This window comes from Oxyura jamaicensis, chromosome 31 (assembly GCF_011077185.1).
Source record: "Oxyura jamaicensis isolate SHBP4307 breed ruddy duck chromosome 31, BPBGC_Ojam_1.0, whole genome shotgun sequence".
NCBI lineage: Eukaryota > Metazoa > Chordata > Aves > Anseriformes > Anatidae > Oxyura > Oxyura jamaicensis.
Genome location: NC_048922.1, coordinates 490,288 through 516,582, shown reverse-complemented (window position 1 = coordinate 516,582; position 26,295 = coordinate 490,288). Strand labels below are relative to the sequence as shown.

Genomic DNA, 26,295 nt, shown 5'->3' with positions numbered 1-26,295 from the left:
CTAATCTAAATCTACCAGCTTTTAAGACCATTTCTCCTTGCCCTATCATTATCTACCTGAGTAAAGAGTCCTTCTCCATCCTTTTTATAAGACCCATTTAAGTACTGAAAGGTTGCAATGAGGCCTCCCCGGAGCCTTCTTTTCTCCAGCCTGAACATCCCCAGCTCTCTCAACCTTTCTTCATATGAGAGGTGCTCCAGCCTTCTGATCACTTTGTGGCCCTCCTCTGGACTCTCTCTAACAGGTCCACATATGTCTTGTGTTGGGGGCCCCAAACCTGGATGCACTACTCCAGGTGGGGCCAATCCTTCAGGAGCGGACTGCTCCAGCACAGGTCCCCTGCAAGAAGCAATTAATGCCAGAACTCCCGATCCACTATGGGCTCCTCTCCATGGGCTGCAGGTCCTGCCTGGGCTCTGCTCCTGTGGGAGCTCTCCATGGGCTGCAGCCTCCTCCAGGCCACAGTCACCTGCTCCACTGGGGGCTCCTCCATGGGCTGCAGCATGGAGATCTGCTCCATGTGGGACCCATGGGTGCAGTGGGACAGCCTGCTCCACCAGGTGCCTCTCCGTGGGCTGCAGAGGAACTTCTGCTCTGCCTCTGGAGCACATCCTGCCCTCTTTCGTCACTGACCTTGGTGTCTGCAGGGTTTTTTCTTTCACACATTTTCTCATTCCTCTCCCATTTGCTGTGGCACAGCAGTTATTTCCCTTTCTTAGATATGCTGTCACAGAGACATAACCAGTGTTAAATCCTTGGCTTGTCTCTGGGCCTTTTGGAGTCATTAGGAACTGGATCTTCTCTAACATGGGGCAGCTTCTGTAGTATTGTTGCAGATGCTATTTGCTACCAAAGTATTGCAATATAAGCCCACTATACCTGGCCTTTATGGTCACCCTGGGCTCCATCATTCAAAAGGTTCATTTTCAAGCAAGTTCCTTTGTGGTTTCTCCAGCTTTGCCTCTGGAAAGACGTTTTTAAGTATCACTTATGCTTCTTCAAAAGTCTCCCTTCCTAAGTGACTGTAGTATTTAATACAAATGCAGTGGTGTTTCATGCTCTGGTATAAAGATAAAAAAATATATTTTTCTTTAGTTATCTTGGAGAGTGCTTGAAAGTGGGTCCAGTAGTGTTGAGTAAAATCCAATCTGAGTGATGATGGTATTCCTGCACCTTCTATAAAATGTGCCGGAGGAGGTTCCTAGGGTGTTCTTTTAATTAATTTAATTTCCCCGTAAAACATTTCAGCTAAAAAAAGAACTTCAGCTATGCAGTTACTGCAGAGAAATTGAATCTGAATGTAGCCCTACCCAAATTAATTCCCTTGGTATAGTACAAATCTATGTCTTTCTTTTGCAAAATAAGCAACATTTTTTTTTTTTAAGAAATAATAATAATACTTAATAATAATAATACATAATATAAATAACAATAATAAAATCTGGAGAAAAGCTAATAAGCTATTTGGCTGACATTTTCAGTCAACAGTTGTTCCTGTATTTCCATGGTGGAAAACAGGAAATATGGAAAGAATCTTCCCCCCCTCCCTGCCAAAACCAAACCAAACCAAACCAAAAACTTTCTATTCTATTGGCACACATAGTACTTCTAGGACATCCATTTTTCAGGAATCTTCTATACAATCTGGATATGGAAAGAGAGAAAGCAGTCTTCTCCTGAGAGCACTAAATCCTTGTTGACAGGATGACCAACAGTCATGAAAACTGAATTATAAAAATGAGAAGAAAGTTCAACTGAAATTGTTAAACTGTTTCCTGACCTTGAACAGGATACAAGAAGAACTGTATGAGAAAAAATGATAGGGATCACCACACAGCTGACACGAGCAAGTCCAGAAAGTTCATAAAGCACCTAGATGAAAACTTCTTGGTGCAGATGCTAAGGGAGCCAACTAGGAAAGGTGCTCTCCTGGATCTGTTGCTGGAGAACAGAGAGGGTCTTGTGGGAGATGTGGCAATTTTGGCCATCTCAGCCATAGTGACGATGAAGTGGTTGACTTTAGAATTTATGGTGACAGAAGGAAAACTGCCACCAAAACTTCAGCCCTGGATATGGGGAAAGCAGACTTCAGGCTGCTCAGGGAACTAGTCAGCAAGGTCCCCTTCAAAAGTTTAGAAGGCATTGGTGTCCATCAGTGCTGGTCAGTCTATAAGCACTGCCTCCTAAAAGCACAAGATCAGGCAATTTGAAAATATCGGAAGTCAGGCAGGTGGGCAGAAGGCCAGCCTGACTGACTAGGGATCTTAGGCGAACGAGCTTAGGCAAAAAAAAAAAAAAAAAAAAAGTACAGCTGCTGGAAGGAGGGTCAGGTGATGAGGAAGGAATACAGGGATGCTGTCTGCATTTGTAGGGAGAAAATTAATGTAGCCAAAGCCCAACTTGAGTTGAAACTGGCCATGTCTGTGGGAGACAATAAAAAATGTTTTTTTTAGATATGTGAACCAAAAAAGGAGAACCAGAGAAAACATAGGTCTGCTACTTGATGATCCCATAGGATCGTACTAGACAAAATGTCCAGCATACAACTTAACAAAAACATCATAAAATGGGAGAGCAATTGGCTGACAGGGTTGTGGTAAATGGGGCTGATATAGTCTGACACAGGCTGGCGGATGGTCACTAGTTGGGTCCCTCAAGGCTCCATTTTAGGGCCAGTCCTCCTAAATGTCTTTATAAATGATTTGGATGTAGGACTAGAAGGTGTTTTGAGCAAATTTGTCGACGACACCAAACTTGGAGGAGTTGTAGACTCTGCTAGGGGGGAAAGGCCTTGCAGAGAGATCTGAAGAGGTTGGAGAGCTGGACGATCACCAAACACATGAAGTTTAACAAGAGCAAGTGCCGGGTCCTGCACTTGAGATGGGGCAACCCTGGCTATACATACAGACTGGGTGATGAGATGCCAGAGAGCAGCCCTGCAGAGAGGGATCTGGGGGTTGTGGTTGACAGCAAGCTGAATATGAGCCAGCAGTGTGCCCTGGCAGCCAGGAGGGCCAACCGTACCCTGGGGTGCATCAAACATTGCTAGTCCGTTGAGGGACGTGATTGTCCCACTCTACTCTGTGCTGGTGCGTCCTCACGTTAAGTAATGTGTGCAGTTCTGGGCAGCACAGTACAAAAAGGATGTAAAACTGTTGGAGAGTGTCCAGAGGAGGGCAAAAAAGATGGTGAAGGGACTAGAGGGAAAGACATGAGGAGCGGCTGAGGTCACTTGGCCTGTTCATCCTGGAGAAGAGGAGGCTGAGGGGAGACTTCATCGCAGTTTACAGCTTCCTTGCAAGGGGGAGTGGAGGGGCAGGCCAACATATTCTCCTTAATTACCAGTGATAGGACCCATGGGAATGGTGTTTAGCTGAGGCATGGGAGGTTTAGGCTAGACATCAGGAAGAGGTTCTTCACCGAGAGTGTGGTGGCACAATGGAACCGGGTCCCCAGGGAAGTAGTCACTGCACCAAGCCTGTCGGAATTTAAGAAGCATTTGGACCGTGCACTTAGTCACATGGTCTAAAATTTTGGTAGACCTGTGTGGTGTCAGGAGTTGGACTTGATGATCCTTATGGGTCCCTTCCAACTCGGGATATTCTGTGATTCTAACGTCGTGATAGAATCATAGTATCATAATACTACCAAGATCCAGTTATGTCAGCAGAGGGCGATACTTATGCATTTGCTGACAATAGGAAAGGAAGAGAAATTGAATGGAAAGGAAGGGAAATGGAATGGAAAGGAATATAATGGAAAGTAAAGGAATGGAAAGGGAAGGGAAGGGAAGGGAAGGGAAGGGAAGGGAAGGGAAGGGAAGGAAGGGGAAAACACAATGTACTAACTTGTTCATTACATACTTCTGTCTTATTGCTAAATGCTGGTTGCTAAGAGAAACAATTTGCACAGGAATACAAGGAGGAATATCCACACCTTGTTCCACTTAGCAGTATAGAGATCACTTGGGAAGCATGAATCTATTTTGGTGTTTCAGCATGAATTTCGACATTTACCTTTTCCCCAGTCAGGCTGGTCAAGCCCCTCTAGCCCTATTGGATGTTTAAAATGCAATCACAAGTTTCAGTGGTAATAAAGATATGAGGACAAAGGTTCACCACAACGAACCCCCCTGCAGAAGTCTTAAGGTTCTTATTATTCAGGTAAGAGATTATATTTTCACTAAATCCATTAAGAAAAGTTCCCTGTATCTACAATGATACTTAAATTAAGTGCTGTGGATTTAACAGGTTGCACTGACAGGAATGAACCTGCCTGCTGTAGCATGCTGTAAGCATGCTGAGTATGGATTAGTTCAGTGGTGACTTAGAAAATCAAGATCTTTGGAGGAAGCTGGAAAAAGCCACATGTATTAAATCACAAGTTTCACTTTGAAATGTTGATGGCATTCAACAGGGAGATTAGTATAGTAACATTTTTTCTCTAGGAATTTATCCACAGGGATAGTTTTACTTTGTTTTGTTTTGTTTTTCATTAAGAAAGAGAGAATAAAAGAAGAGCAGTTTTCTAGTATCAAAAGACAAAATGAATTACTTTTGACACCTATCTGAAAGGAGGAAAAAAGATATGTTGTTGAAGGTAATAGAGTTTCTGGAAGACAAAGGTAAGTATGGACAGCTGAACAGAGCAGGCAAGGAGTATATTTCTTTTGAACCATTTACTGTAGGTAGTTAAATTTAATAGGGAGCTGTTTAAAGCAAAGATGACCTGCAATCCTCTTTGCCTTTGACTTCATCCAGTTCATTGTCTGAATCTTTATTCATGTATTTTCCTATTGTGTTACATCTGCATTTATGCTTGTTATTTTGCATTGAACACGTGAAGAGACCAAAGGAGTCACCCAGGAATTTCATCTGGTCCTGTTGATGATTAGAAAACCAGCATGGTGATGGGTTCCACCCTTCAGTGGTTGACAGCTATTCATATACTGACTTTTCAACACATATCATGCCTACTTACAGGTAAAAATAGTTCAACTTCAAATATATTTAATCAAACAGCTTAATTTTTTCCTCAGTTCACAGAACTGTAAAAGTAAAAAAGAATATGTCTGCATCTTCTATTTCCTTTTAACTTAGATGACATCAGAGACTTAAAACACACAAGTATGATCCTGGTACAGTCTAGTTTGTGTTAAGGTTGAGACCTTAAGGTCTGAGACCTCTGTGTAGGTTGGAAGAGAAGATCAGGCAGAAGGAGACTTATAACCCTCAAAACAGGTGAGTGGAGTCCAGGAGGGATGTTCCAGGGTAATTCAGTACTAGACAACCAGGTGTAGCCAACTAAGTTATGCCCAAGATTTTCAGTTTAGCTTATAGATTTAGCTGCTTACGCTTAGTTCTCAACAAGCCAGTGGTTGCATGCAAGCTCAGCATCTAGGACACAATTCATTGCCCATGCAATGGAATCTACTGGTATTTTAGACAGTGCAGAGTTTTATTCTTGCTTTCTGATGCTCCAAAAAATCCCAGAATCAACATGTACCCTGAGTCATTTCTACCAGTCCTGTGTCTAGGGTACCTCAGGGCATCAAGTATGGGTGTTAAGAAACTCTATCACAGAGAAACTCACACAGCCAATGAGCAGATTCACTGTCTACAGTAGTATGGATGGAACAGACTATTGGCTAGATCTAGTCAATTGGCTAGATGTAGTCAATTAAATAACTGAACTGGAAGTGTCAGGTCAGTTGCAATTCTCTCAGTTTATTCAAAGATGGAAGCTTTGCTTTTGGTTCTGTTGATTAGGAAGGCTGGGTATCTGTTTTTAAGTACCCAGTTCTAGACCTTAAAAAATGCGCAGTTCTGGACCTTAATCTAACTCCCTGTGAGTTATTTAGGGGGCTAAACATGGACATCTAGTGCCATCAAAAATGTTCTAGTGTGTCTGAGATGTCCTGTTAAAAGGAGATGACAAATGCGATAGAAGATCAGCATAGATTTATGCTTCTCGGGACTAATCAGATGCAAACCATATAGCACATGAAGTAACATATGCTTACAAAAAGATGATGGAAATATTTCCTCAGTATTTTGTGGTACATGTTTAACCTGACTTAGAATAGAGTCAAGTTGCTGTGATACAACTGTTTTAAATCCATGTTGGTTGCTATATATTGTTATTTCTGAATGCTTTTTTATTCCATTTTGATGTCTTCCTTGGAACGGAAATGAGGATGACTGCTATAAAATTTCCTGTTTCTTTCCTTTTCCTCCCTTTCAAAGATATATATTGTGTGTGTGTGAGAGAGAGATTCATCTTTTATATTTTTAGATATTTTAAGTTCACTATACAGACCCTAGAATTTGACATTCAAATAAAATATCTGGACCAAAGAGCCACTGGTCTTTTAATGAAGTCTGTGATTATCTGGTCTCTGAAGTTGCCTGTTTCTGCCCATTCATTGCAAAGGGAACTTATAAGTCCTAGAAGACTTAAATTATCACAAATATTTCAGGTGCCAACATAGAGATGTACAGCATCATTCTAGGCACTTTGTCTCTCCTCTAGCTACTGCTTCACATGAGTGAAGATCTGTTGCAGGTCACATCTGCCAGCACCACCATGTGGATGTGTTATGACATTATGACATTCAAATTATACATGGTACCATAATCTGGGCAAATGAATCCCACCTTTGTATTTCTTTTAGATAGATCCTGCATCCTGTATTAGACTTTTTACAGTCTTCTTTTTTTCAGTTTTCACCTTTTTTTCCATGACTTCTCAATAGCCATCACTTAATGGTCATGAACTTACTTAAGTTCATGTTCAAAGTACTGAAACTCAATGAGCCTCAGATGATATGAACATTATTCATCTAAGTTCTCTGCCACATTATTTTTTTACTTTTCTTCTGGATTCTTCTCCTGTTGATAATGGTATTAGTTCTATTCATTGTCTGATGTACTGCCATGTAAAATGTGATACGGACAAACAAAAACAACTGCTATTTTATCTCTACACAGATAATTTTATTAGCTATCCTCCTAATAGTTCTGTCCTTGGAGTCGTTGGAGAAGGAGTGGTTCTGCCTTGCTATGTGGTAGCAGAGAACATTCCTGGGATATTCTCTGTCCAATGGATATTTAATGAACAATCTCAAAAAATACCTGTGAGCACATATGATGGAAAAACTCAAAAGGAAAAGCAAGATGAGAGATATCAAGGCAGAACAGAATTCTTTCATAGTGAGTTTGGGGCTGGAAACATGTCTCTGCTCTTGAAGAACATCAGGAGTTCTGACAAAGGATCATATACTTGCGTGGTCTCTTTCAATGATGAGTACCATGATGCGTCAATTGAACTGAAAGTAGCAGGTCAGTGGCAATTCTATCTCTCATTTTATTCAAAGATGAAGCATTGAACAGAGACATATATATCCATCATTGACCGAGGGAAATATAATTTCAATGTAATTTGACTGATAAACTGTCCTCATGTAAGAATGTGTTTGATTTAACTTTCTCTCAATTAATGCCTACATCAGATTATTTGAGGTAGGATTTAGCTCCAGCTTGAGATACCTGCATTTAGGTAGCCAAACACTTGCATCTGTATGTGACTTGGGAGTACAACCTCCCTTCAAACTCAATGGAAGCCTAGAGTTCAGGGAACTCTGCAGTTATCCAGATAAATTTAAGTTTCTACCATGCAATTGACCATTTATGACCTTATTGTCCAGGCTCTCTCTATGGTCAGTATAACCAATTGGTTCCATCCCAGTATCTCACTGCTTCCCTTGCTGTTTGCACACAGCAGGAAAACAAAGTAGTGGGTAAGTCTTCACTGCTCATATTTCCATTTCAGTACATTAAGAGACACCATCTTCACTGGTAGCTTCAGTTAATGTGGTTTGCTTCGAATTGGACACATTTCTCCTTGTTACACAGGAGCCAGTTTCTACTAAATAGCTGTAGTGGCTTTTCACATTGCAGCCAAATTGTTCAGATGTGTTCTTAGCTAATTCTAGGTGAAACAAAGGTTTAAGATCTAAATAACACTGTACATTAGTCATCTGAGTTCCTGATTATAAACAATATGACTTATTTGTTTTTCACTGCAGACTTCATCAGTACTATGTCAGTAGAATTTTATTTGAAATCACTAGCCTAATCCTCTAATATGTTCCACTGGCAACATCATTCAGGAATAGCAGTACCTATCTAGCCCTGTTTGCCATAATCTCCATCAAGTCATTCCCTATTCTTAATCTGAAAGTCACTGAATTGCTAACCATGAAGAAAGTAACTTCAGGGCCCAAGTTTCTGTCAAGGTTCAAAGTCAGAAAAGTCTTTCCATGTGCTTCCATACAAATATATATATATATGTGTATATATATATACATACACACACACATATGTAAGTGTTGAATGTGAGTAATGTCCTTATAAAACTGACAATTTCCCATTCTCAGTAGTGTTTGAAATAGAGAATACTTATGTTTTTTCCTTAGCTAAAGGTGGTGTGCCTTCCATTTCCCTGAGAAGTTACATGAAACAGAACATTGGCCTCACCTGCCATGCAGATGGATGGTTTCCTAAACCCAAGGTGATTTGGCTGGATGGCCAAGGACAGGTCCGGAAGGAACAATCGACCACAAAGATGGTGATGATGCCTTCAGGTCTTTACAGAGTCATAACTTCCATGAGCCTAAAGCCTGGATCTGACATGGAAGTATCCTGCAGGATAGTCAATAATCTGCTAAAGACAACGAGTGAGTCCAGAATTCTGATTTCAGGTGAGTGAGCACAATATTCACCGGCTTATAAGATTAAAAAGATAGACAAAATGATATAGGTCCCATTTTTATGTTGTGAGCTAGCCCAAAAATGTAGTCCTAGAATGAGTACTGGAAGAAGTTCATGAGACCTTCAGTCTTCCTACACCTTTATTTCTAGTTTATTGCTCAACCATCAGCTGTACACAGTAAATCATTTTCTTCTTCAAAGAATGGCCCAGATACTTTCTATGTCCCCTTCTTCAGATTTAGGGAAGTCAACTACTGGAACTGAATTAAAATTAATTAAAAATCCAACTGTATGCACAATTGAAAAAGACATATTTCCTTAGCTATGACGGAACACTCCACAAGATTTCATTATCCAGAAATATGTTACCTGGCAATTTAAAAAGGTGTGTACATGTGGGTTTCACAGCCCATAGCTGGAAAATAAAATAAAATAATATGCTCTATAAAATAAAATGCTCTTGAAGAAGTATGTGAGTAAACTCCCTTACATGATGGCATTCAGAAATCCTATAACACTGAATGTGGAGATACGTGTAATGAGACAGTAAAATCAACATAATAGAGAATTGTCTTAAATGTTATTCTTCCACACTTATGCATCTTAGTTTGCAGAATGGGTCAGTTACTGATTTCACAAATATATTCGGAGTGAATGTGTCTCCCTTGCCCAGGGGTGATGGTGTCTTCCTTCTTTCCATCACCTGCTTTATACTCAGTTTATTATGAAGTGTGACACACTCATGGAAAAATAAAAATAGAAAATGAGAGACAGTATAGCTGTTTTTCTTGTCATTCTTGTCTTTCATGAACTGTGCAAACCTGTCTACCTATCTCAGACATCTCCTTCATACTTTCAAATCTGGTACCCACAGAAAGAATATCCCCAATTTACTTCTGAGGGAGAGCTTGAATTTGAATTTGATTCTTCCTGAATGTTGAGAGCAACATTACCAGGAAAATTCAAGCAAAATACAAATTCATCATCTCCTCAGATGTATTGGCTACATCCTCAGTAACAATTATCTTTATATTTTACTCATTAATATAATACAACTCCTTTTGGTCATTTTTACAGAGATTTTCTTTCCCTCCATTTCAAAATGGCTGATTGTCTACCTGGTAATTTTATGTTTTATCACGGTCCTAATCTCCACTGTATTTTGTAAACTGAGGAGTAAGTATTTCTTCACATGTTTTCTCAGTCAATGTAAGAAATCTCACAACAGTTCATATTGAAATCTATGATTGTAACAAAAGCACACAATCAAAATCACCAGTGATTATTCAATGACTGTATTCAGGAAATGGAACAAAAAAGGTGTGGGAAAGCTCATGGGCTTAACAAGGAGGAATGCAAATTGTATGTCCTTAGGTCAGACCATGTCAGGTCTGACAAGAGTAGCTCTGTGAGCTAAACTACTTGTAGGCCCCTTTCTGTAATTACTGGGGACATAAATCCAGAGTGTTACCGATGACATGAGAGACAAAACAGGGAACTGTTTACCCTCAGCATTACTCTACAAAAATAGTGGAATTTTATTTGTTTGTTTGTTTTGTTAACCAGGTAACCACAAGAAAACAATTAAATCAGGTAAGAAATAAAGATGACGATTATGACAATTATGATACTTTGTATAGTGTAGGTGTTATTAGAACTTAACTAGAAGAAATATTAAGGGACTAATTAGAAATCCTAGTTATAGCCAAGTGTTTTACAGCTTTCCAGCTTACTTTTGCACCACATTGCAATAATACCCTGCACAAGCTTTTTCATCTGTGCTTTATAAACAGTTTGCTTCAAAGGAGCTGGCTGGCATTCCCTGCCATCTCATTCATATCGAAGATTACTGTTTAATCATTCAAGAGTTAATTAAGGGATCAGAATCATTCCTCCACATCTTTAAAAGATTAAAAAGAAAAGAAAAAATAAATAAATAATGAAACCCCATACTAACAGCAATTCAAGGATCCAAACCAAAGCCTTCCAGAAGACTTTACATGCAAGAAGCAAGTTTTCTTTGAATATGTCTACTTGGTGTTCATGAGCTATATCTGTACTTAAAAATATACTTGAGTATCCGCAGTCAAACTACCTGTTGGCAATAGCCCCAGGCTCATGCTGTCGCACAGAAAAAAATGCTTATTTTTTTGGGAGAGAACTCATGCCATAAACATACCAGGGTCTATTCTAACAAATGGATTGAATGAACAATTTTATCCTGAGGTACTTGTCCCTGACATAGTTGGCAATTGAGGCTAGACATATCTACTGGATCAGAAAATATTTACTCCCGGTCTATGAACCTTAATTGGGCTGCAGTTGTGACAAATGACACCTAGGAAGGAGCGAGTGTCTGAAGATGTTATCTTATTTGTTGTTGAACTCCATTAGAAATGAGACATGACTTGGTTAAAAAAAAAAAAAAAAAAAAAAAAAAAGAGCTCAAGTATCCTTGGGAAATTTATTAGGTTAAAATAATTTCAAGTTTGAACCTCAGTTACTTCCATTCACACATAAATTTCACTGTTGTAGAATAAGTGAAGTTTATATGAATAACTACCATTAAGATCCAATTTCTTTTGTTTTTCAGTAAAAATGAAGACAAAGATGGAAGAAGGTAAAACCTCTTTGCTTTTGAAATGATGTTAGGCTGTTCAGAAGTCTGAAAGACATAAATTCAGAGAAAAAATATTTGAATGCATGTTGATTTTCAAAACAGTAATTGTGGAGTAGCAGCCCTTTTCAATATTATATCCAATTTTAATGTTTCAATGGATAGCCACCAGGAGTGTATATTCACCTACCGGAGACCAGAGCACTTTTAGAGAGACACCTATATGACACTTGGGATACCCCAGGGCATCTCAAATATACTACGTGCCTATGCATCTGAATACCCCCCTCTTAAATTGGTCAATTAAGGCATATGCTAAACAGGTTTTGAAGGAAGACATTTACCAGCAGCACAAATATTTCTTGTTTCCATGCTGTTTAAAAAATGAGTTATCTAAATAAAATAAGGTTAAAATTTAGTGATACATTCATGGGTTATATTGTTGGATTCCCTCTGGCCTTACACCTACTAAAAGCAGTTGACAGTGCAATGAAAGCAGCCAAGCTTTAAGGATACACATACTATATGGTTTTACAGTTTGTGTATTTATATTGTTGAGCTCTTTAAGCCACTCTGTCACAGAGATTACACTGATATCTGTGTACTGTCTTTTCTAGAAAACGAACAACTAAAGTCAATGTTAGGTAAGAATTTTTTGTTGTTGTTGTTCATTGCATTAAAACAACCTACGTATTGAAAACATTCCTGTTTGGGGGGTTTTCTGTTTCTTTCTTTTTTTTTTTTTTTTTGTTGACTTTTATTGGGCTTGATAGTACTTTTTAATGTGCTTATGCATTTAAAATTAGACACGACTCAATTGAAATGAATTATTTCCATGTGAAATTCTCCAGGCACAACCTGACACATTTACTTTACTTTTTACTTTTTTTTTTTTTTTCTTTTTTTTTTTTTTAATTAAATATATTTTTTTTTTGTAACCTATAAAATAATTGAAAAGAAAGAATGTTTTTCACAGAAGTGACACAAGCTTAATAGTGAAGCCTTGTGGAAAGTCCATATATATAAAGTATAAAGGATCTCTTAGTAATTTTTAACTTCCAGTGTACATTCAAGAACTACTCAATTTCTGTTATTTCTTTCATTCTATGTGCTGAACTGTTTAGAACAAGAGAAAGCCACAAATCGAAGAGGTAAATCTAATTTTCTTTAAAAATTCATTGAGAATTGATGCCGTCAAGCCACAATGAAATAAGCTGCTTTATATAGTTAGCTTGGTTTTAGCTTGAATAGCTTCTGATAAATGTTTTCAGAGGTGATTACATGACAAAACGATGGATGATATTTACCTCTCTACCTCTGTGGGCAGGAACTGTGGCATCAGTGCTATTGCTCTGCTCATGGTCCACTTACCTCCCTCTAAGGTTATTCCTCTCCCCTATGGTTTCACCTGGAAACAAATACAAATTTCTATTCAGCTTTCTTATTCTATCCTTCTCCTCTTCTCATGTTATGGAAAAAAAAAAAAAAAAGTAATTACTTGTACCCTGCAAGTCCAGTGGAGAGGGACTTTTTATCGGGGAATGTAGTGAGTGACTGGACAAGAATTAATGGTTTTAAACTAAAAGAGGGTAGGTTTAGATTAGATGTTAGGAAGAAATTATTTCTTGTAAGGGTGGTCAGGCACTGGAAGAGGTTGCCCCGAGAAGTTGTGGGTTTCCCATCCCCCATCCCTGGAAGTATTTAAGGCTGAGTAGGATGCAGCTTTGAGCAACCTGTTCTAGTGGGAGGTGTCCCTGCCCATGGCAGGGGAGCTGTAGTTAGATGATCTTTCAGGTCTCTTACAACTTAAACCATTCCATGATTCCATAAGTTTAATGACAGAAGTCTCCCACATAATTATATGCACTGTTCCCAGAATGAACAGCTTGGGATATAACTCTACTGTCCTTCTTACAAACATCTGCTGTTGTTTCATTGAATTTTTACATCAGTTATTTATGCTCTTCTCTTTTAGCAAAATCAAAACTCAAAGAACGCTTTGGTAAGACAACACATCTTATATAGGTGTTACGTTCCTGGCAAGCTTAGAAACAATAATCCAGGTCTTCAGGTGAGTGTGTCTCTGCCATCCCTGAATGTGAAGCTGAAAAAATATGGTGAAACATCCACCTATGAGATTCTGTTCCTTCCATTAAAAAATATCTCCCCTAGGTTCTTCTTCTGCTGCTTTACACTATGACTAGGCCTTACTTTCTTGGTCACAAGATTTCCTTGCCCAACTTCACAGCAAGGCTATAACTAACACAAGTAACTAATTGATTTTATCCTAAAGAAAATGGACCACTATTCCTCCCAGCCATCTAAAACAGCCCTCTACTTGAATGTGCCCTACAAGGCTTATAAAGCACAAGCAGCTGGAGTAATCTTCACTGCTGTGGGGCTAATCCTTTTTCTAGAAAGCAAGAGAGATCAGTTCCAATGTCTTCTGGTGAAGAAGAAAACAAACAATCTAAACTAAATAATTCTTTGTGAAGGATTTCCACAATGAGGCTTCTAGCAGAAGGTGGTGTATTCTGCTATACTTTTGACCTTCTCCATTTGGAAGAATATGTTCCAAGAATGTATGAAAATCCTGAGCCTGTTGCTGTAGGGAGCTGAATTTAGGTTCAATTGAGTCCAGGATGTCCACAGAACAAACTGACAGCACAGCAGAAAGTAGAAGAACCCTTCTAGGGAAGAGCCAGACTTTTTTCCCTTCTAAAAAAGTCAGACAGTGTTATTACAAGAGCAGTTAGGACATACAGGTACATACGGGGTCAAATCGAGAGTAGAGAAATGGACTTTCCTGAAACACAAAAATAAAATCAGAATTTCCCTGAAATGATCCCATATAGGCTGTCCTTCAGCTGGCTTCCAGCTGCTCTACTAAAGGACATGCTAAACTTTATCCCAGGTCTACTGTGTAAAAGTAGAGCTGATGGAATCTGGAGGACAAACTCTGTGTTCCTCACCTTGGACCACTGCCACTGGTATTGAAATAACATGAATAAAAATGTTCCTCACTAGGTTTCGGAATTCTTTCCTTTTCCATATTTTGGTGTTGTCCTATTTAGTAAAACTATTGTGAAAAGGGAAAAAGAAAAAAAATGTGAGTGACAGGAATATCTTTCCCTTCCAGGTAAACTGAAAGCTGAGCTGGGTAAGTCATTAAAAACTGGTAATAAGCAGAAGAATTTGTGAGTGAAGAGAAAGAAAGGCAAAACTGATGGAGAATCAGAGATGAATTGTACATGAGTAGTCTTCTCTGTATTTTAGTTTGAGAAGTATTGTGGAGGCTTCACCCAGCTGCGCAGATGAACACACAACTGCTCTTCACCACAGCTGCTCTCTCACTTCCCCTCGCCAAGGGGAAAGGGAGAGAAGATACAATGAAAAGGGCTCAAGGGTTGACTGTCCAACAGTTATTGCCACAGGCAAAACAGACAAAGCATAGGGAGATTAATGAAATTTAATACCTATTACTAAGAGGCTAGAGCAGTGAGAAACAAACAAACAAAACCTAAGAACACCTTTCCCCGTTCCATCCTCTTCTACCTCTTCCCCTTAGCAGTGCAGAGGAGTGGAGAATGAGGGTTACGGTAGTCCATGATACTTTGTCCCCAAAACTCCTTCATGGTCTCTTTCTCTCCCCTGCTCCAATGTGGGGTGCCTCCTCCAGGATGCCATCCTTCCCGAACTGATCCTACATGGGCTTCCCACAGGCAGCAGCTCTTCAAGAGCTGCTCCATCATGGGTCCCCCATGGGCGGCAGATCCCGCAAGACCCCCTGTTCCTGTGTGGACTCCTCTCCACAGGCTGCAACTCTGGCCCGGGGTCTGCTCCTGTGGGGGCTCTCCGTGGGCCACAGCCTCCTCCAGGACACAGCCACCTGCTCCACTGGGGGCTTCTCCATGGGCTACAGCGTGGAGATCTGCTCCACGTGGGACCCATGGACTGCAGGGGGACAGCCTGCTCCACCAGGGGCCTCTCCACAGGCCACAGGGGAACTTGTGGTGCGTGCCTGGAGCACCTCCTGCCCTCTTGCCGCACTGACCTTGGTGTCTCACTCTCACAGAGTGATATGCTCTTGCAGAGGTGCTAAAAACATTGCTTATTGGCTTGGCACTGGCCAGCATAGGGTCCCTCTTGGAGCTGCCTGAAACTGTCTCTTATCTAACGTGGGTCATCTTGTGGACTCTTCTCATAGAAGCCACACCTGCAGCTCCCCATTACCTTTCTATGTAAACACAATACAAGTATCTAACTGCCTAATAGGATGTTACAACCCTACTGTCTCTTACCTTTCTGCAGATTTCTGGGAAGCCCGGAGCCATGCAGGTAATTTAACAGGAAAAAAAGGGTGTGAAAATTGTTTTTTCATCTGTCCAAGTTACCCTGAAATGACAATGCCATGCCTTTAGAGACTGGTAAGCTGAGCTGGAGTCAAAGGGACATGCCATCACCTGGGTTGGTTAAAAGGAAATGAGGCTAGGATGGGCAATTTGGAAGACTAAGAAAAGTACTTGCTAAAAAGCGTCAAAGTAAAGGGTAGGGTGTGGGCACCATTCCAGAGGGGATGGAGGGACACATGGAAGAGAGAAAGCAAGAAATTTATTGTAAAGTGAGTGAGGAGTAAGAGAGAGTCATCTGGATTTAAACCTCAAGAGAGTACATGGCTATGAGAGCTTGAAAGGTGCCTGTTGGTTCCTCAGTGACTGTTGCATGCCCTGTTTTGGGGGAATGTTTCAATTCTTTGTTGAATCACACCAGGACTGCTCAGACCCTCAAAGGCTTCAACCCATAGTCCCTTCACAGACAGGTCCCTTAGTCACTCTGCTCATTGGATTCTTCTTGTTTTCTCCTCCAGTTTTCATTGCTGTGAATCCTGATTGCCGAGTCCTAGAGCTCCCAGTGCCAGGGGCTCCAAAAGTTGAGGACACCTCATCTGAGCCTGCTGGCCTGAACAGTCCCTCCACAGTCCCTGTCCTGGTGGGGAAGGAAGGGTTTACAGCTGGGAAACACTACTGGGAGGTGGAGGTGGGCCAGCAGCAGGACTGGGTGCTGGGGGTTGTGAGGGAGAAAGAGAGGCAAGAGGAGGAAGGGACAAATGCTGGGGAGGACTTCTGGGCTCTGCACAGATCCCAGGGGGAGTTATTCGCTAGTAAAGGAAACAGAAGGATTGAGAAGAAGAATATGAGTTGCTCAGTGATTGGTGTGCTTCTGGACTTGGAGGAAGCACAAGTCAAATTTTATAATACAGAGCAGATGAATATCATAGTGAAAATCCCTATAAGCCTTGGAAAGGAACCTGCAGAAAGGTTTTACCCATTTTTACCTAAAAGAGAAGAAGGGGTAGTCACACCTGTTATCTGCCCAGTCTTAATCCCTGTCCCTTTGGAGAAACTGTAGAAGGAAAATTTGAATCAAATGGCTTGTAGAGTCAAGGTTCTCTTTCAATGTGTCAGAGTGGACTAGAGGAGAGACAACAATGTCTTAGGATTTCAGTAATTATCAAATCCAGAGAGCAGTACTGTGGAACAAAACAGGAAAGCCACGAAAGAAAAAAAATAATAAAAAGGAGTAAGTAATGAGACAAAGATGCAGTGTCTAGAAGTAGAGAAAAAAGGTGAAGTTTGAAGCAAAATATCTTTTAATATTATTTGTTCTCAACTAAGAGAACATGAGAAGCCTGTAATGATTACATTTTTTGGAGCATATGTCAAGGCTGTGTTTGAATTCCAAGGCATGCATAAAGAATCACAGAAAAATGCGCCATGGTAAGTCCAGGACAAAGAAAAAAAATCCTTAATTCTTCTTTCTGATTGTTGTAAGAAGAATGAGTATGAAGAAAATCAAAGTTTGAATTATAAAAGAAACATCAGAAATTTTGGATTATTCAGTTAATCCATTTAAATGAGTATGATTATTAGAGGATTATTGCCTCCTGCAGTTGTAGAGGCCCTGTTATTTTCTCTGTCATTTCTTGACCTGGGACATGGTTGGGTGACTTTTTTTTTTTTTTTTTTTTTTTCCATACCAATGTGTTTTTACTGCTCATCCATGCAAGCTCGAGCATTTGTGACAATTAACGGAGATAACAATGCCCTGGCCAGTAGCTGCCCCCCCGAAGAGGTACTATCCACTGTTACTAGTGCAGTTGAAAAAGGAGTTAGGGTTCCTCCATCTAAGCTCTTGGATTTCTGCATTTCTCTTTTACATGGAAACACTGTTTGCCAGTTTCTCCAAGCTCCTGAAAGTGCAATATAACTGGGCATCTGTCAGCTGGTAATGAAAAATTGCATGTTACAGCACTACGTTTTCTATTGTATTGTTTTGTTTGTTTGATTGTTTATCTTAGCCCATTGTGAAATGTGTTGATTTGATTCATGTCAGTATGGAACAATGCTAGGGCTGCATGATGAAATATAACCTGCTATTTAAGAAAAACAGAGGGATTAGTGTACATAGTTCTTGTATCATGCAAAGGAACGGTCCAGCAATTGGTGTAAATAGAGGGTTTGAAGGGCAAACATTGAGACTCTAGTCTGGGAGATAAGAGGACCAAGGAGTTTTTTTTAAGAAACTGCTGACTTTTGCAAGGGATGCTGCTCAAGCCTCTGATATCTGGAAAAGAGATCCACCAAATAAGGAAAAAGGGGGAGTTGAAGGACGACCGAAGGACAAAGCCTGGGAGGAAGACTACGAGCCTTCAGCACAAGAGACCCCCAGAAAGACCACCAGGGACTGATACGCATGCGTCCAGAGAGGGTTTGGATTCCGGGAACTAATTATAATAACCCTGAGTTTTCTAGGAATAGTGATGAATATGTTTTAGTCTAGGAGCATAAAAATCAGCCACCTGATGTAATAGGTGTGCGTCTTGTTGGAATAGAGGCTCCAAGCGCATCCAGAGCTGTTTGCTTGCCTCTATTCACTTAATAAATTACAAACTTTAATTCAAATCCTATTTGGGACTCAGTCTTTTATCACACCATGAATTTTCTAACTTTTGCCCTTCAAATTCCTAAGTACTGCTTGTGGAGAGTGAGATGTGTGATGCTTAGCTGCCTACCACAACATGCATGCAACTTGCTCTAAAAGAAATGAAAATACTTTATTGGAGTTTCATGTTTGACACATAATCTCTGGTAGTTTTAGAGATGTAATGAGAAAAAAGGGGTGAAATTAATGGTCTGTAGAAGAAATCTACCAAGAGAATGGACAAAAAGCATGGGATTAAATGCCTGAAGATCTCATGGAACATGGAAATATTACACTAAACCTTAAGAATATATTATATGTAAACTGATCTCTATAGTATCTCCACTTGTTTTTTTTATTTTATTTCATCTTTTTGCACCTTTTTGGTTTCATTTTGACAGGATGAGGGGTGTCACATTAAAGGACCACTTATCAGAGTCCAGTATTTGCCTGTTTCAGAGTCCTGCTAAGAGTTTTCACTGAGACAGTTTCAGAAAGACAGAAGTATTTGCAGTCCAGCGTTTGCCAAGAACTTTCACTGAGGCAGTTAAACAAAGCTGAAACCTCTTCTAGGTTTCCATTGAATTCATGTCACTCCAAGTTAGAGACAAGGATATAATGGAGAACAGTGTCAGATGCTTTGCAGTTGCTCTTCCCCTATTCACTAGTGCTGTAACCCCATGGTAGAAGGCCACCAGATTTTTCAGGCACGATCTGCCCTTAGTGGAGCCAGGTGGGCTGTCACCAATCACCTTGTTATTTCCCATGTGACTCAGCATAGTTTCCAGGATTATCTGCTTCATCATCTTGCCAGGCACAGAGGTGAGACTGAAGGGCCTGCAGTTCCCCAGGTCTTCCTTTTTTACCTTTTTAAAAATGGGGGTTATATTTCCACTCTTCCAGTCAATGGGAACTTCACTGCACTGCCACAGCATCTCAAACATGATACACAGTTGTTAAACAGCCACATCTGCCAGTTCCCTCAGGACCCATAGATGCATCTCATCAGGTCCCATGGACTTGTGCAGGTTCAGGTTCTTTAGATGGTCTCAAACCTGATCTTCTCCTACCCTAGGCAGTTTTTTTTTTTTTTTTTTTTTTTTTTTTTTTCCCTCACAATCCCTGCCTTTGCCTTCTGGGGCTCAGGACATGTCTTGAGCTCTTGTCAGTGAGGACTGAGGTAAAATAGTAATTAAGTACCTCAGCCTTCTGTATATCCCAGGTGATCAGGTCTCCTGTTTCCTTCCAGACAGGGCCCATGAATTCCCTAATCTTCCTTTTGTCACTGATGTACCTATAGAACCCTTCTTGTAGCAGTTGATGTCCCTGGACAAATTTAATTCTATGAATCCTTTGGCTTTCCTATCCTGATCCCTGGCTGCTCGGACAATATTGCTGTATCCCTCCCAGGTTATCCATCCTTGCTCCTACTTGTTCACCCATGCAGGCCTCCTGGTGTTTTTGCCTGACTTCCTCTTTGCTGGGATTCATTGCTCCTGAGCTTGGGGGAAGTGATCCTTGAACATTAAGCATTTTTCTTGGGCCCCTCTTCCCTCCAGGGATTTGTCCCATGGCACTCTATCAGCCAGACCCCTGAAGAGGGCAAAGCCTGCTCTCCCAAAATCCAGGGTAGCAAGCTTGTCGTGCTCCCTCCTCACTGCCCTCTGGATCCTAAACTGCACCATTTCATGGTCACTGCAGCCAAGGCTGCTCTTGAGCTTCCTACACCCCACCAGCCCCTCCTTGTTGGTGAGAATGAGATCCAGCACAGCACCTGTCTTCATTGGCTCCTCTATCACTGGGAAAAGGAAGTTAAGCTTTCTGTCAGCTCCTCATCTGTCCCCAGGCAGAGCTCCATGCACTCCAGCTGCTCATTGACATAGAGGGCATTGCTGTCTCCCCTGTCTGTCCTCCTAAAGTGCCTGTATCCTTCAATTCCATCACTCCAGTCCTGGAAGCCACCCACTACATCTTCATAATATCAATGAGGTCATAATCTTGCATCTATAATTCTGTTTGTTCCCCATGCTAGGTGAGCTAGCACAGAGACCTTTAAATTGGGCCCATGGTGAAGCTGCCTTACTGGCTGGAGTAGCTGGAATGGCTGGAATTCCTTTGTACTGCTTTTCAGGTGCCCTCCTACTGACCCGTGACCCTTCTCCAGACTCTGGACATCCATTTCTGACACTGGCTTCAAGTTGGGAGGAGTATGATGGACAGAGGTTCTCCTTCTCTGGAAACTCTAGTTTAAAGCCCTCTTCACCAGATTGGCAAGCCTATCACCAGAAAGGTTCTTCCCCTTCTCTGACAGGTGGACCCCATCAGTCCCCATCAGACCAGGTTCCTCAAAGCAAGTCCTACGGTCTAAGTAGCTCTGTCTGTAGCACCAGTCCTGCAAACCTCTGTTGATTTGTCAGATTTGACTGACCCTTTCAAACCCCTTCCCTTTGAGCTGGAGGACTGATGAAAAAGCGACCTGTGCTACTGAGTCTTTTCTGCTGCTCCCAGGGCTCTGTAATCTCTCTTGACTGTCCTCAGACTGCTCCAGCTGCTCTGGTGCCCACATGGAAGGGCAGCAGCACGTAATAGTCCTTAGGCTTATGTGGCTTGTCCGTTTCTTGGTGATATGAGCCACTGGTAAGCAGCAGACTTACTCAAGAGCAGACTGGGGGAGGTGGGGTGGGGGGGGGGGATGGGGGACCACCAAATCCCACATTAACATACATTAGTATTTTGATGGGTGTGGTTTTTAATATGTTAATGACCCTTACTTAGAAAAAGGTTTCCATAGGTCAGTCTGGAATCTTCCTGCAGCTGTTTCTCTCTCTCTCTCTCTCCTTTTTTTTTTTTTTTTTTTTTTTTTTAACCTTTCATCCTTTATCTCACTTGCTTCTGCTATCTCAAGGCTACCTGTCTCCCTGTTTTCTTTAAGGTTTCCTTATTTTTCCAGCTTAAGACTACAATTAGTCCTACAACCCAGATGCAGCAAGAGCACATTGCTGTCTCTTGGTCATCTCGATCAGGACCCCCAGGTCGATCAGGACCCCCAGGTATTTTTTTTCTGCCAAGCTGCTTTCCAGCTGGATGCTTCCAGCATGTCCTTGTGCCTTGGATAGATCTTCCACAGGGGCAGGACTTTGTGCTTCATTTTTCTGATTCACCTTGGTGAAAATTCAAATTATTGAAAATAAAAATAGGTTTGGGTGGTGAGAAACAAAGACACAATTGAAACAATACCCTTCCTCCACCCCTGCTTTTCCCAGGTTCAGCTCCACTCTGTTATTCCCAATCCCTCTCCCCACCAATTGGCACAGGCATATGGGGAATGAGGAACTGCAGTCAGTCCTTAATGGTTGTCTGTTATTCCTTCCTGCTCGCACTTTCCCCCTCCTCCAGCGTGGGTCCTGTCTAATGGCTTTAGTCCATTAGGGTAAACCTGCCCCACACTGAGGTCATCCCCCCTATTACTCTGCCATGTAAATCCAGCACAGCCTGGCTGTTCAGACTGTTTCCCCATTCAATGAGTATTCTGCCTTACTGTCCACTGATCTAACATATACTTTGTCAGCTTGTCTACAAGGACATTAATGGGAGGCAGTGTCAAAATCCCACTAAAATGTAGGCAAAAAACATCCTCTTTCCCCATCATCCAACAAGCTGGTAACCTCTTCATAAAAGTTTAGCAGGGTAGTAAAGCATGATCTGTGCTTCGTAAATCCATGCTGACTGTTCATAAGCACATTCTTGTCTTCTGTGTGTTTGGAAATGGTTTCCAGGAGGGTTTTCTCCTCCAGCTTTCCAGGGACTGCAGTGAGGCTGCCTGGACTGTAGTCACCCAGGTCTTCTTCCTATTGCCCTTCTTGAAGTTAGGGGTAACATTTGCTCTCTTTCAGACTTAGGAGCCTCTCCCAGTTGCCATGACCTTTCAAAGATAATGGAGAGTGGTCTTTCAGTGACATCAACCAGATCCCTCAGAACTTGAGGATACAATCCATCAGTCTCCATGGACTTTTGTATGCCACAATTCTTTTAAGTGCTCCCTAACCTGGTCCTCCTCCACCAAGGGTAACACCTTCTTTCCTCCTTCCTGCCTTCACTCCTTCCTAAAGAAAATTCAACTTTGTTTCTAAGGCAACTAGAAATACTTCCTGCATTGTATTTTCAGGAAGAAACTGCTGTGAGAAATGGTACAAACAGGAAAATCCTGTGAAAATCCACGAATAGTTAGATTCAAAAACATTACCTTCTCCAAAGGGAAAGTTACACCCTTTTCAAGCTGATTTCTTTTAATGGTATCTGCCAAGTCCCAAGGACAACATGCTTCCATTACCATTGTAGATTGACAGCAAAGCATCAGTCTTAGAAGAAAACATGTGATCTTCAGAGTTGCACCCTGAGTTAATCTTTAACATTTCATTCTTCATTTAAGTTTCACTGTTCAGAGTTCAGTCTCTTTGATCTCTAGACAGAAGATGGAGAGACCTTTCCTACCTTACAACAGGTGAAATGCACATTTTATTCTGAAATAAGGTTCACTTCTGATGCTAGGCAGTAGGCATTCAGCTGGATATATGATTATCTTAAACTTCTTCCTAACACCAAAGTTCATTTTGCATCTGATTGTTTACACAGATGTGTAAGAATGTGTCCCTCGTATGAAAGACGAGGTGTGCTCTTCAGGCAGAGAAATGTCAGATTTAAATTTCAGCACCCAATTCTTTCTTTCATTTTCCTTTCCTTTTGCAGGGAGATGGTGCATAACCTATTGTCATCCAGCATGAGTTAAGCCTTAAGTTCACTTTCTCTGGTAAGAAGGAAAAAAGGCTATCTGATATCGTGGTTAACCTTCATACATCAAGACAGGTAAGCATTTCTCTTTTAACTCTTTCAGTTCTGAACAAGCCAAGAATGTCAGACTTCCATAGCAGTGGAAGGGAACTGCTCTACTCCCTTCACCAAAGCTGTGCATACAGGGACCAGCAGGCTCTTCTCTCCACCCATGGCTCCTTAAGTGTTGTCAGGGAGGAAGTGTAGGCACCAACAGCATGTTTGCTCCTCTTAGGTCTCGCAGAGAAAAAAGAAAGTGTCAGGGAATTATCATCAGGGGGAGAAAGCTGAGGCATTGACTAGCCAGCTGGGTTAGGTTTTGCTTCACCAAGGATTTGTCTGTTGCCTTTGGTGTATGGATATGGTGTTTCTCTTCCAGAAAGACTGAAGTGGAAGCTGCAGAGCAGGAGACAAGGTCTGTATTCCCTTTCTAAAGGGGACTGTTGGGTCAAGAGAACCACACCAGCAGTGTCTTAGAGTAAAATAAATTGACAAAGGCTCTCACCTATTGAATGCTGTGAAGGTAAAACTATCATGATGTTGTAGCTCAGCATGAGAGGATAACTACCAGAGCACCCAGTGGGCTAGCTGCTTTGCAGAGATGTTAACAACCTCAAACTTTCCTTATTACTTCGAATAATTAAGGTTGTCATCTTCTATACAGGCCTTCATGAAAGTGTCTTTTTTTCTTACCATTAAACCATTCATATTAAAATTCAACTGCATTCAATGAATTTTGTGCATTTGATACAAGTTGCAGTGCCAAAGTTAAATCCATTTTCTATCCTTCTGGTAGAGTGATTGTTTATCTTACTTATTATGTCACACTATGTCTATTTAATGATGCACATGAAGCCTAAGGGAATTAAGACAAACTGTTGGTTTTTTGTGTGTTTCTTGTTGTTTGTTTTAAAATGGCATATAAGCATTCAGTTGGTTTTGTTCTTTGAAGTCATAAATGTTGATCTGCTAGTCAGTGAGGTTTCTTTTGGTGCCTCCTCATATAATACAATGTATTTTTTAAAGTCAGAGAAAAGAAAAAAATAACATTTGTTAGCAAAAATACATTTGCTAAACAAAGTATCAGGTCTCAGCATTTGCTGACTGGAACTCCTCTGTGTAGATGCTCCCATATGTGTCTGATCCTACGTTTATGAAATTTAGTGCCAGTTGCAGTGTCACATTCAATGGCCTGACCTACCTGTGAAGTTCATGGGGATGTGGACAATACGCTCAACAGTGTCATCTCATTCTGTGGTGCAAGCATGATATTTGGCTTCCTGGATGACCTGGGACCCAGAAGGGCCTGTTTCGCTCCATGTACCACAAACAGAGCTAAGGGCTACCCACTCAAAGAAAAAAAAAAAAAAAAAAAGAATATTGAACTATAGTAAAGTGGTAAAGATATCATACTAAAAATGTTGCTATGGGGACTGAGACAGGGACAGTCAACCATGTACTGGAAATGTCAACTCCACAAAGAGGCCAGAGACCAGAGAAGGGTATGTTTTCTAGCACAGAGCACCAAAGTTGACCCTGGTGCAGCCCTAAATTATCTCCGGTTTGTGTCAGAGCTGAATGTGGTTGACTGTGTTAATTAGTTACATGAAATCTTGTGTGAAGTTGAAAGAGAGGTTCTGATTTCACTCTGAAGTCTGATTGTTTCAGGGAGTAGTGTCTTCATGATAGCAAAGAGGACAGTTTCCCCTTCCTGTAAGCCCATGTACAGAAGCTGCTAAACATTTCTTCCCTCTTTCTTTACCCATCTTATAGCATGGACAAAGAGACTTGTGAAACTCAGACCAGAGATTTAAACTGGTGTGTTAATTCATGTGTCCATCAAATTTTGCAGAAAACAGTGTGGGCTGGGTTGAATTTTTTTATTTCTTGCATACACCCTCATAACTTCCTGGGAACACGGTAGGCTGCAAGAAATTCTCAGAAGCTGAAATTTAAGTTGAGACATCTGGACAGGCATACGTTTTCTTGGCATTTAAACTCAACTGCTTGAGTGCTTTGGAAAGCGTGCTAGTGCAACTTAAGAGATGTCCTATGTTTAGGACAGATTTCCCTTCTATTATACTTCCCTTCTGTGTCTCTTTCAGGTCAGCTGAATGATCACTCTACACATGCAACTGCAGTCATGGAGCATAAGAAACAGCTTTTGTTCACTGTGGCACTGCTAGCAGCCATTCCCGTCTCATTAGGTAACACTTACATAAACTCTTCTAATCCCTGAGGGATTAAAGTCTGCAGGCGGTAAGAAGTGCACAAGCTGAAGGTCATGGTCTCCTGAGAAGACTTCCTCTTAACTCCAAAAGAGCCAGAGCTGCCCTGTCAGTTTGATGTTTGGGAATCTGCCTCTTTCCAGCCTGAGTTTATGTTCCTTGTTGGAGATGGGGTAGCCCTAACCCAACCCAGCTCTGCCGCATCTGCCCTTGCCAAAGCAGCAAGAGCATTTCCAAGTCTCCATGGGCAGTTTGCATTGATACAGCTGCCTCACTGCTAGTGACATAGGTTGGAAAGGGCCAAGGCAGGCTAGAAAGTTGGACAAAAGGTTTCTGTACATTCTTTTAAGCAATGTTGTTGTTGTTGTTATTTTTCCTCCAAATACTCCTCTCTTATTCCACTTTTAAGAGCCTATTTTCTCCATACTTTTCACCACTTTGGGCTTCCGCTTTTCCAGTTTCCATTTTGCTCCAGAGAAAAGAAAAAAGAAAGAAAAAAAAGGGAGTAAGAGAACAAATGAGTAAATACTACAAAGATAATGAAATGAAATAAGATAAAATAAAATGAAATAAAATAAATATTTTTTATTTAATCTATAGATAAAAGCAAACATGCTAACAGTTTTCCTCATATCATTAAAAATGCTTTCCAAATGTTATTCCAATGGACAACAGTTCTTTCCCAAAAAGATCTCCTAGGTCCTATTTTCCTTTTTTTTTTTCTTGTTCTTGTTCTTGTTCTTGATCTTGTTCTTTTTTTCTTTTTCTTTTTCTTTTTCTTTTTCTTTTTCTTGTTCTTGTTCTTGTTCTTGTTCTTGTTCTTGTTCTTCTTCTTCTTCTTCTTCTTCTTCTTCTTCTTCTTCTTCTTCTT

The 26,295-nt window shown here is 40.9% G+C and overlaps 2 protein-coding genes across 2 annotated transcripts in view; both read left to right on the top strand.

Annotated features, from left to right (window-relative positions):
* The first annotated feature begins 4,903 nt into the window (after window positions 1-4,903).
* Window positions 4,904-16,797, top strand: LOC118155479 (butyrophilin subfamily 2 member A1-like). Its single transcript, XM_035308771.1, has 12 exons — window positions 4,904-4,982; window positions 6,990-7,340; window positions 8,477-8,761; window positions 9,849-9,947; window positions 10,338-10,364; window positions 11,365-11,391; window positions 12,006-12,032; window positions 12,513-12,539; window positions 13,364-13,390; window positions 14,528-14,548; window positions 15,700-15,726; window positions 16,256-16,797. The coding sequence occupies exons 1-12, from the start codon at window positions 4,904-4,906 to the stop codon at window positions 16,795-16,797; spliced, it is 1,539 nt and encodes a 512-aa protein (XP_035164662.1).
* Window positions 16,798-24,622: 7,825 nt separating this feature from the next.
* The window catches only part of LOC118155478 (butyrophilin subfamily 1 member A1-like), an 8,713-nt gene continuing 7,040 nt past the window's right edge, over window positions 24,623-26,295 (top strand). The window contains exons 1-2 of the mRNA XM_035308770.1: window positions 24,623-24,698; window positions 25,302-25,403. Of these exons, the coding sequence (XP_035164661.1) occupies window positions 24,623-24,698; window positions 25,302-25,403 (178 nt within the window). The remainder of the gene's footprint in view (window positions 24,699-25,301; window positions 25,404-26,295) is intronic.

Excerpts from the sequence above, each read along its gene's own strand:
- LOC118155479 (XM_035308771.1), top strand. The coding sequence starts at position 4,904 with ATGGTGATGGGTTCCACCCTTCAGTGGTTGACAGCTATTCATATACTG. Across the intron at positions 7,341-8,476 it reads AATTGAACTGAAAGTAGCAG|CTAAAGGTGGTGTGCCTTCC; the intron begins GTCAGTGGCAAT and ends TTTTTTCCTTAG. Across the intron at positions 12,540-13,363 it reads GAAAGCCACAAATCGAAGAG|CAAAATCAAAACTCAAAGAA; the intron begins GTAAATCTAATT and ends CTTCTCTTTTAG.